The 12,016-nt window shown below is 37.2% G+C and overlaps 1 protein-coding gene across 1 annotated transcript; it reads left to right on the top strand.

The window, feature by feature from the left end:
- Positions 1–5,419: 5,419 nt before the first annotated feature.
- LOC121406420 (5-hydroxytryptamine receptor-like) lies at positions 5,420–8,184 on the top strand. The gene is made up of 2 exons (XM_041597446.1): positions 5,420–5,564; positions 6,291–8,184. Exon 2 carries the CDS (start codon positions 6,304–6,306, stop codon positions 7,630–7,632), a length of 1,329 nt encoding a protein of 442 aa, XP_041453380.1. The 5' UTR covers positions 5,420–5,564; positions 6,291–6,303; the 3' UTR covers positions 7,633–8,184.
- The last annotated feature ends 3,832 nt before the right edge of the window (positions 8,185–12,016 follow it).

Raw genomic sequence — 12,016 nt, 5'->3', positions numbered from 1 at the left:
CCTCTTCCTTTTACGCTTCTTTAGCTATTAAAGTAAAGAAGGAAAACTTTCCTCTTGCATTGGCGACCACTTTCATGACGAGTGGAGTAATACTTCTTCTGTCTGCAACACTAGCAGGTAATAAGTGCATTCATTATACAGAGCGGGTATACTAAAAAGGTCAAGTCCACCCCAGAAAAACACTGCTTTGAATAAACAGAGAAAAATCAAACTAACATAAAGCTGAAAATTTCATCAAAATTAGATGTAAAATAAGAAAGTTATGGCATTTTAAAGTTTTGCTTATTTTCCACAAAACAGTGATATGCACAACTCAGTGACATGCAAATGAGTCAGTCGATGATGTCCATCATTCACTATTTCTTTAGTTTTTCATTGTTTGAATTATGCAATATTTCATTTTTTACAGATTTGACAATATGCACCAACTTGACTGAACCATATAGTATTAAACAATGCTAATTCCACATGTCCAGGGAGGAATGGATTATTATTTTACTTGACAATGAGGAGAAAACTAGAATATTTCATTTAATGAAATACAAAAGAAATAGTGAGTGGATAATGTCATCAGTCTCTTCATTTGCATACCAAGCAGGATGTGCAGATAACTGTTTTGTGAAATTAAGTGAAACTTTAAAAGGTCATAACTTTCGTATTTTACATCCGATTTTGATGAACTCAGTGTTTTGCTTGTTGGATTTTTCTCTTTTTATTCAAATCAACTTTTTGTTGGGTGGACTTGTCCTAAAAACAAGATATCAAATCAGTCTCTAAGACCAGGAGAATTGTAGTGTCTCTGTGGAACGACACTGAAAAAAAACTACCGTACAAACTCATGTGATATTTTACATTAAAATTTCTTATACATTTAAAGGTCTTGAAGATCGGGAAATGGTCATTAAAAGTCAGGGTGGCACCATGATATTTTGATGGGCGAGGGTGGGGGACTTTTTTTTCAAGCTATATTACCCCAGGGTATTAAATAGTGAAAAGACTCGGACCTCCTTTCAGCATCGTCAGCATATTAGGAGGAAGTCCTGCAAATTCCTTTTGTATACTTTTCTTCCCTTTCTCTCTCTCTCTCTTTTTTTCTTGGGGGGGGGGGTGGGTTCTGTTTTCCCTTTTTTGTTTTACTTCTATCGAATCGTGTGGAAGCAAGACTTTACCTCACTGGTGCCCCTGATTAAAAGACCAATAGGTCTACTGGGAAATTACTTTAAAATGTTAACTGGACAAAATCTAGACCGTTCAAGACCATTTTGTAAGAGAGTATTAAAAGCCTAGGCACTTTAGAGATCAAGGCGGTTCGACCTGCCTAGAGATTTTTTTTTCGAAATTTGTGCAGATCATGAAATGAAAAATACAAAATTATTACTGATAAGTGACGAACCATGAATTGTTTTAAGGTTTAACTTATGTTGAATTTATTGAAACTTGCAATGGGATAATTTCACTGAAACTCTGGTCTGGTGACATGACAAACTAGATGTTTCAAAGAAAGGCTCTTCAAAATGGAAGGGCATGTGTCTTTACCAAGGGGTCTTCAGAGAATTTAAGTTCTTTAATAATGTGAAATTGTGATCATGGTGAATACATTCATATATATATATATTTTTTTTTATCAAGGTTATCAAGTCTATCCCAAATACAATCTGTTGACAAATAGATTTTGGGTTATATGTTCTCAAAATCGAAAACACTATTATTTATCAAATAAGATGGCCGGATCATCATGATCATACTTAGATATGGCAAACAATGCATATTTACATTTAACAATAATGGGTAGATATGTAAACGTAAACTTTTTTGCAGATTTTTTTTATTGCTAATGAATTTGGTTTTCAACTTTTCTTATAAGGTCATTTCTTAGAGCGCATCGGACCTTTCTCTTGATTAGTTTTGGTGTGTTTTCTAATTTCATCTTCGTTGATTCCTTTTTAAAACGACGCTCTCCCACAGATGACAAATGACGAACATCATAATGGCTTTAATGAGGATGAAGATGACGGTTGCCAGATCTGAGAAGGCTTGGTTTATCCACTGCTGGCAAATGGGCATGAACCTTGAAGATTAGGCCTACACCCTTTACATCAAACGTGTATATGTACCCTTTATTGGGGTTAGAAAAAATATGGTTTCACCATAATGTTCCATTAGCAAAACAAAATGTATAAAATGGCAGGATGGTTTCGGAGAGCAAATTATTTTTAAGTCCTGATAATATAGTCCTAGATATCATGTTATGACCATGCGGTGGCATTTCTACCATACCGAGTGTTTCCTTGCTCGTGCTTTTTCATGTTAAATCATAGTGGTCATTTTACATTTTTCTTCAATAAATTTAATCATGTTAACCATGGAAATTTGAAGTTCAAATGTTCATCTCTGAGAATGGCGGAAATAAATTCATAAAGACACAGAATTTACCACTCAAATTCCTTGAGAAAAGGTTGACTATTGTACATTTCACTTGATTCAAAATCGATCGATCCTCGTCAACTTTTCTGCAAAAACCATGCAGTCTGGGAACCGGAACGTACAAATTCTGTATTAGTTCTGAAGATTGCATATGACAAAATTCAATATGTTTTATATCTTCTTTCCCTTAGACTCCTCAGACTTCATATTCATGGGAAAAATCAAATTATCGAATAAAATATCAACTGATTTAGCCAACATACGTTTACTGTATTATTTAAAAATAAATCATAAAGGATATACTGTCAACTCATTGCTCAATAAAGCCTAAATATAAACTTTTTACACTATACACTCCTCAGTTTGTATATATTTTATGCAGGTATAGGCCTACTTTTATTTTGTTTCACTTATTGCCTGAATGAAAATAATTCATACTGCTAATATTGCAATCAGGAGACGCATTCCCAGGATAAAATTCTGGACGAACTAAAACATTTTATAAACATTTTATATATGTGAATAAGTATGCCCAATGAAAAGATATCATATATGCAATTGAATGTTGCTAATAAGAGCGCTATAATCATGGTAATTAAAAGCTGTGCGCACCAGAATCGGTAGCGGTAGACTATCTTAGCCGGGGTAGGAGCACCTAGCAAGGTGGATACATGCGCTATACAAGTTCTATGATATTTACTTATAATTATATGCTTATATTTAATTCACTACTCTCACTCACATACAAGGAACTGAACCTCCATTTATATAGAGGGCGATATTACTGTGCAGTCTCCTTAACATTTTCACTGCTATACCCACTGTCATCACCCCCTAACAACACCACGACTGTCTATACATGCAGCTAGATTCAGACCTGTCCTCATTTTTATTATAGTTATTATTATCACTAATATCTTTACACCTCAATTGTAAAAAGTTGTCATCGAAAATTATTTGAATAAACTTAATTTCTTCTTCATTATCATTAATAGCTATTATTGTAAATGTTATTGTTATTATCATTATTACTATCATCATTAATATCATTATACGACGTTGGTTTCATACCTCAGTTGTCAAAAGTTGTCATCGAAAATTATTTAAAGATATTTGCTTTCTTCTCTCAGTCTGTGTCGATAGACATCATGCAACCGTAGCAAAAGAGGAACTAGAAAGAATTAAATAGCAGAACATTCTAAAGCAAACAACTCACCCATTCTAATATGCCATGCAGATATTTCTTATGTTTGTCTGCTCTGTCTGAGCAGTTGAATCAAGTTTTTAACACGAATCATATTTCATATAATTATAACTTCTATATGATTATGAACATTTCCCACTCTATTGATTTATGCGAGGGTGTACCAGTGGCGTATCGAGGACAAACGGCGCTTAGGCCTAGTGCTAAAATGGCGCCTGGGGCGAGTGCTGAAATCGTGCTCCTTTCAAAGTGTATTGATTGATTGATTGATTGATTTTATTTGTCAGGTAACTGTGAACAAGTACATGAAAATATGAACAGAAGTGTATACCTTGACAGGATTGCCCATGAAAGCCGAGATGGCTTATTTCCAATGGGGTCCTTACATCAGTAATTGACAACAATGTACATCTATGAAAAACACCTATAGAAATCTACAAACTACATCAATTAAGTCTAGACCACTAAAATTACACGAAGAATTGTAAAACTTAATATATAAAAAGACAAAAACAAATAAGTTTGCCATGAAAACCATTTACGCAAAATATGATTAAAATAATTGTAAAACAGGTTGAGTAAACGATCATTACTTCTAGGTTACATATGAAAATTATACTATAATCAGTTTTTAAATAGCGCTAAATGCATCGTAACTAATACAAGATTCATGAATCGTAAAACCTAAGATATGAAAAAGTACAAATAAGTTTGACATCAAACTTTCACGCAAACAACAAAAGATGATGAAAAAAATGTAAAACAAGTTGATTATTAAAATAAATCATAACTAAATAGTTATATATAAGACTACATGATACACATGAAATTAGAAAGAATATTTAACATTACAGAGTGGGGACGTTTACACACACACTGCACACCCCCACCCCACACACACACACATATATATATATATATATATATATAATGCGAGTGCGAAGCGCGAGCAGAAAATTATGAATAGTCAGACCTGAAAAGGAACAATTTAAAAGAGATTCTTTTTTTGGAATTCATAGTGATAGGAGCACGAGCATTTTTTGTCATTATGTTTTTAGGAAGTAATTTTCTAAGCACTTTTTTGTAATCATTAACACGATATATATCTAAACACTTAATACGAGCGCCAAGGGCTTGCTGAAAATTATTGATATTTAGACCTGAAATTGTGACATTTTAGGGAGAAGCAATCCAACGATGCGTATAATCATTAATGCAAGCACGAGGGATGAGCTAAAATTTTTGATGAACTTACCTGAAAGGAGAAAATTTTAAGGACTTTTGCAGGAATTCTTAATACGTATCTCATCGGCGTAATGCGAGCGCGAAGCGCGAGCTGATCATTGTGTATATCCTAACCGAAAAGGGGACATCTCATTGATTGCTTGTAAAAATCAATGAAGAGAATTTGTATTGCCTTTATCAAATTAATAAACAGCTTTGAAAATAAAAACAGAAAAATATACATTTCAGAACTGTGTGTAAGAATCAATGTAGAGTAATGTATCAAAATGCAAACTTGCAGCTAAAGATATAAAGTTATATTTGCATTTGAAAATGGGCGCGTGCCCCTTGCAACCCCTAGATACACCACTGTATTACGTTTATAAGAAACTTTGTCAACATAGGAGAGTGACAACATACAAAGGTTGTTATTCATACTTTGTAGATTGGCTCAATAAATCATCTGTTTGCCTTTTGACTACTATTATAGAGCGTCTTGCAATGGGTTTTCCCTTTCTGTGTTTGTCGCGGAAATATATATATATGTTTTCCTTTCTTATTCTCTCTTGCCCGTCTCGGCACATACATGTAGCACAAGTCATGTTTGATAATGCAAAAATAAGGAACTAGCAACAAGTACGGGAATAGCTTATGTACCTCTTCCCACTATTAAAAGATCTTGAACAGGAGTTAACCAGCTGCTAATTATCATGTAAGTACCCAGGGTAAAATTTACTTGAACCTTCATGAAGGAGAACTGAAAACCGTTTTATGAAAAGAAAATAGTGATTTTTATTGACTAATTTGTTTTTTATTAATCCATTACCAGGATTTCAGTAGTTTTTAAAAGTTGTAACTTGTTTAGTGAAAAGTACCCTTTACTGGTTGCTGTAAGAAGTAGAGATCGAACAAGTAATTTACTTCAAACTTAACCTTTGTAAACAAATTAAAATTTAATAAATAAAAGAATAGAGTAAAAAAAATCTCTCAGGTTTGAAAGACATTGAATTTTGTCTACTATAAACCTCCATTATAATAAAATAGGGTAGAATCAATACAACCATCAAAAGAAGCTTGGAAGCTCCAGCAATGAAAAAATTGAATGATCATAGATACTCGGATCAATCTAACGAAGACCAAATGATGTCAAATTCTTTCAGTTTTAATTTAATCTTAGGAATGACTAACATTGTTTGAGATACTTGTCATGATATATGAATGTCATACCAATCATAGCTCTGTAACATTGTTAAATATGATACAATTTTATTATGCATTTATTATTCTTATATCATGAATTTTTGTTATAGCACTACAAAACATTGGTGCTTAATGAATTTATTTAATATTGTTAATATAAATCAACTACCACCGCATATTTCACAAAGATGCTGAGTTGAAGATGTTTGAATAAAGCACTTCTCTCATTGTTTTAAAGAATACCAAGCAAGATGGATGAGGACATACTAAATGATGGTAGCACTTTAACAACCCAAACCGAGTCACAAGTCATGAACGGGAGTAGGGATTCAGACCTATTCGTGTTTGAAGATTACAACCAACGCATTGCTATAGCCACCATCCTTTGTATCGTCTTTCTGGTTGGATCCATCGGCAACACTCTTGTCATCACTGCCGTCATTCTTTCTCGTAAACTCCGTTCATCCACCAACTGGTTTGTCGTCAACCTGGGCTGCTCAGACCTTCTAACATGCCTCTCTCTCCCTTTCAATATTGTTGCCATACTAAGCCGTGACGGTTGGCCTCTTCCTGATTGGATCTGTGCTGTCAGTTCTGCCGTGATTCTGATATGTCTTGGAGCCAGTGTCATGACGTTGTTTCTCATTGCCTATAATCGCTGGTACTTGCTGACTAAGCTAAGGGGAAACTTCCAGAAGCTCTACACAAGTCGGAACATCTGCTTGATGGTACTCAGTGCTTGGGTTTACCCAGCTCTTTTGGTCCTGGTGCCTCACTTTGCAGGGTTGGGTCGATTGGGATATTCTTACAAGTACAAAACATGCTCACAGGATACATCACTTCCTAACTCGGACCTATATAGCCTGATAGCAGGGGCAGGTGTAATTATTCCTGTATTCATTGCCATAGTTGTGATTTACATTCGGATCTATCTCTTCGTTACCAAACAAAGTAAAAAGATGGACCAGCTCAAAAATGCAGGCGTACCCGGTTCTCAGAATGTTGGAATAGAAATGAGCTCATCAGAAGTTTCCTCGGCTGCACAGAGCAACCTCTCATCCTGCAATGCAACCAAACAAAGCTGTTCGACATTGAACACGGAAATATCACAATCAACAGAGAAAGGCCTGGATGAATCAAATGGGGGTGACATAGCAACAGCCAATGCAGACAATTTTCAAAATAAGTCATCTCCTGAAATTCCTGGAGATCTTTCAAAGCGGTCTCCTGATGAAGAACCAAAAATCAATCAGAAGCATCGACGATTCTTTAAGCGAAAAGCACATGAAAACAAGACACAGCCACGACTGAACAAGATCAATGTCACTGTAACGAAAAGACTTGCCATCGTTGTTTTAGCCTTCTTTATTTGCCTCCTCCCGTTCGGTGTAAGCGTTGTTGTTCCTCCAAGCGATCCTGGTATCCCTTGGACCGGTTTGATGCTGACATTTAATAGTTGCGTTAACCCTTTGATTTACGCCAGAACAATGCCAGAGTTCCGCAAGGTGATGCTGGCCATCATTCGTTGTCGCCTTAAAGACATACCCGATCCAATTGCATGCTTACATCGATTTCGTTAATATGGTTATGTCGTACGTGGTATAGCATGAATGTCATCTAGAGAAACAGCTTTATAGACACTCTATATCGAGATAGTGGATGCTTAAGTGTGTCGCTTTGGGGTCGCTTCCCCCCGCCCCAAAAAAGAAATTAAAGAAATGTGTTACCCTATAGGTACCATATAAGTTGGTAATTTCCTCTAATGTCTGGAATTTACAGAGTAATATTGTCGCCGGAGCAAATGTCATGGAACCCTCCTAAGATATATCTCGGCCAACTTGTTACAAATTTCCAAAGTTAGATTGATATTTCATTACGGTATATTTTGTATTTTACAGTCACACCTATATATATGTCCATTCATAAAGTGGTTGTTTCTGTGCAGCACTGCGTGCATGTGTTACTGTGGAGAAGATAACCTGTTGCCAGATAAGCTGGATGTCCTCAAGCAGCAATTTTGAGGCGACTATGGTGCATGGCGTAAGATTTCTAAAAAGTTAAGAATGAGCAAAATATCGACATTTTTATTACAAAATCAAATTTTGTGATTGATTTTTACATAATATCAAACAAATAATACATTTAACCCTTCTATCTTTCCTTTTCTATTTCTTAATGTTCGTGTTTTTTTTATTTTCTTTTTTTATTATTATTATTATTATTATTTTTTTTTTTGGGGGGGGGGGTGGGGTAAGAGTCCCCCAAGCCCCCACCCCCCCCCATCTGTACGCCACAGTCTTCAGGTCTTAAATAAAGTGCCTGGACGTGGAATTCTAATGGGCATGCTTAATAAGCGAGTTTGATTTTGTTCAGTGACGTAAGGGCCTTTAAGATCCGTGGATGTATGACAAGCCCTTTCAACATTAATATTTTATATTAAAAAATAGGAAATATGTGAAAAGGGCTTGTCATACACCTGCGTCGCTGAAACTCTGGACATCACTGAAAGAAAACTCGCTTTCGATTGATGAGGAACCTAACATAAATTCACAAGTGTTTTGGGAACTATTAATATCTGTGATTATGAGTTACATTACACTGACCATGGAACTGAGCACGTATCGCATGTATGGAGGTCGCTTCTACAAGGCGTATATAAAAAAAGTGTTCACTTTGAAATGATGCTGTAAAATCATATATTTATGGTATCCTGAAGCTTTTTCCACATTTAAACATCAGTACAGATGATAATGTATAAAAAAAAATCTTTCCGCTTGAGTGAGCACCACATACTCTCGAATAGTTCGTGAAAAATGATTTTCGCAGAACTTGGAAGTAGATATTTGACTAAAAGTAGACGTTAATCAGGAAGAACACATGAACGTTAGCTAGGAAGATTGATTTAAAGATACACCAACGCTACGTCCATGCAGTTCTCGCTACGTCAAAGAAAAATTGCCATGACGCAGTGGGAACTGCTGCAGCGTACTGAGAGCGTAGAGAGAACTGTTACTGACGTGGCAAAGTCTGCATGATCTCCGAAAACAAATTTTCCGCTACGTGGACTTTGAACATGTCCAAAGTCCGCGTAGCGGAAGCGCCGTCTAAACCGAGCGTAGTAATGACGCAGTAAAGACCTACCAACAGCTTCATACGTAGCGGACACCGAAAGAACATGGCAACAACTCTGTCCATGTCTATTGTACTGCCACTAGGCGGCCACCAAGTAAACTCGGTTGGCTCTACCTCCAAATAGACGAAGGTACAGAAAGTCGCGTACCGGGTCGCGTAATCTGCTGGAAGTAGTCGGAACGTAGCGGGAACCGTTTCGACGCAGCATGGACCGGCTCTGCGCGCAGAATGAACTTTGTGGGCACACTATACACGCAGCATAAACGTCGCATTAACGTCTGATGCGGACGTAGCACGCACGTGACAATTTCACATCTTTCGAGAAATTCAAACAAAGTTGGCGCCACGTCCCAGGGTTTCTTCTGAACTTCAAGAACGTAGCGGGAACTTCGTCTGGTGTAAAGGGGGTATATTACCAAGCTTGTTTCTAGCTTGCCCAAAACACTTCACAGAGTGCCATTCGGGTGCCATTGCGCCCACTCTCCCACACACCGAGGCCATCGTGGACGATATTTGCTTACACAGAGCTGTGATTCGCATGAAATGGCTTAGGCTTGATTTTAGGTTTGTTGATCATTGTCAAGCTTGTTATGGGAAAAGTGTGGAGAAACAACTATTTAAATGATAAAACTTCGTGAAAGAATGCAGGAGTTTGAAATACACTTTTGTTTACATGCAGTTGTGTCCTTCGAGAGCGAAGTTGGCTCAGTCGGTTCAAGTGTCTGCCAGTCGAACCAAAGATTGCGGGTTCGAGTCCACCCCGAGCCGATGACTGAAGCCGGTGCGTTGTGTGTATATGTCTCTCCCCTGTTTCATAGATACAGGCTATGTTACAGTGGAAAACACTCCGTCCCTCGGATAGGACGTTAAGTGGAGGCCCCGAGTAGAGGAGAGTCACCACCTTTGCACGTTAAATTAAGAACCCACTGCACTATTCGAATAAGAGTAGGGGGAACCCCGGTGTAGTGGTCCACCTGCAAGCCCCCAACCAGTTATATCGGGAAGAGTGACCTGCGGGTCATCCAGTTGTGTGCGCGACCTTCTAGGCGATTGGCTGCATGATATGGCTCCTCCAAAAATGCGCCTTTGAATGTATTTGACAGATACATGCATACGGCGCTGTAATACAAATGCTTTGCTTCATTATTATCCTCAGACCCAGCTTGCACAAAGGTAAAGGTTGTGCTGACCAGTGGCGTAGCTAGGATTTTTTTCCCGGGGGGCACTGGGGGGTCCTTGCTTTTTCAGGGGGGGCACTGGACATTTTTCCGGTGTGTGTGTGTATGTGTCCACGAGGGCGGATCCGACTTTCGCCAATAGGGGACGGGGCCCAAAATTATCTTCACCTATATCAGTCACTTGTTAGTTTTATTCTTATAAAACAACATAAACATAAAATAATCTCATAAGCCTTATAAAAAGTGCGAGCGCGAAGCGCGAGCGATTTTTTTTTTATTAAATGTATTTTTTCCTGAAATTTAATTTTCTGGGCAATGTTATGTGTGATCCTGAACAAGATTCGTATGTACCCCCAAGCGCGAACAGAAATTTTTATCAACTGTTCTAGCATTATCGAAGAGGGACCTGTTAAGGACTGCTTACAGATACCCACGAAGACGGTATATATTTCAATAATGCGAGCGCGAAGCGCGAGCAATTTTTTTTGCATTCCGACCTAAAAAAATGGTCATTCTAAGCACTTTTTGTATATTAATGGGATAGGTATGTAACTAAACAATTGATGCGAGCGCGAAGCGCGAGAGGAAGAAAATTGAGATTTTAGACCTAAAAGCGGGACACTCTTCGTATTTTGTAAGTCATAAATAGGATATAGTCAATTGGGTATCATTAATAATGCGATCGTGAAGCGTGAGCAGACAATAAATATTCTGATGTAAAACTGGATAATTTAAATACATTTTAAATAAAGAACATGCACGCCATCGCGCATGTTTTAAATTTAGACCTAAAATCTGGGCATTCTGAATACATTTGTTTAATGGAACATTATGGAATACACGTAGACAATATGAACTTGGCAAATCAAACAATGTGACCACGCAGCGTGAGCTTAAAATGCTGATATGTAGACCATAAAACGGACATTTTACAGAGCACTTAAATTTGTAAATGAAAAAAAAAATAATGAAAGCTCGATGTCCGAGCTAAAATATGTTTTGCATATTGACTTCAAAACTTGCTCCACATCAGCCTATTGAGCAAGATATGAATCCCATCGAACAGGCAATTATGGCGCGAAGCGCCAGCAAATTTTTTTTATAGTAACATGAAAATATTTTTTGTAATTGCAAGTCATCCCCTCATTATTTCATTCACTCGTCTTTCTCCTCTTATTTTCCTCTTCTTTTTTCTTCTGTCTTCTTCTTTTCCTTTTTCTTTCTTCTTTCTCCCTTTTTTTTTTGCTCTGCCAATTTTTTTCTGGGGGGGCACCAGGGGGGCACACCAAATCTCAGGGGGGGCACGTGCCCCCCCAGGCCCCCCCCGTAGCTACGCCACTGGTGCTGACCGAGGGTTAAAATGACAATTTGGGTGGCAAAGTTGTTACAAAATATTTAAATGTATCTGTTTTATTTCAGTTCGCTAAAAATGCAAAAGAAATGTATGAGAAACATACCACACGTTTAATTAGTTTTCGCCTTTTTTCACTTGACATGATTGACACAGCGTGAAAATGACATTTCTGCGCAAAGCGATTTCTGTGAGCTTTTGATTTGATTTGATTTATTGTTTCACATTCCACAAAAACATACATCTTGAACACAATTATGCAAACATGATGACAAAAAATACATAGTTGTAGTATTTAACAAG

The sequence above is a fragment of the Lytechinus variegatus genome, chromosome 1, assembly GCF_018143015.1.
Source record: "Lytechinus variegatus isolate NC3 chromosome 1, Lvar_3.0, whole genome shotgun sequence".
Taxonomy (NCBI): domain Eukaryota; kingdom Metazoa; phylum Echinodermata; class Echinoidea; order Temnopleuroida; family Toxopneustidae; genus Lytechinus; species Lytechinus variegatus.
The sequence above is the reverse complement of the archived record's forward strand: the minus strand, read 5'-3'. Positions and strand labels throughout refer to the sequence as shown.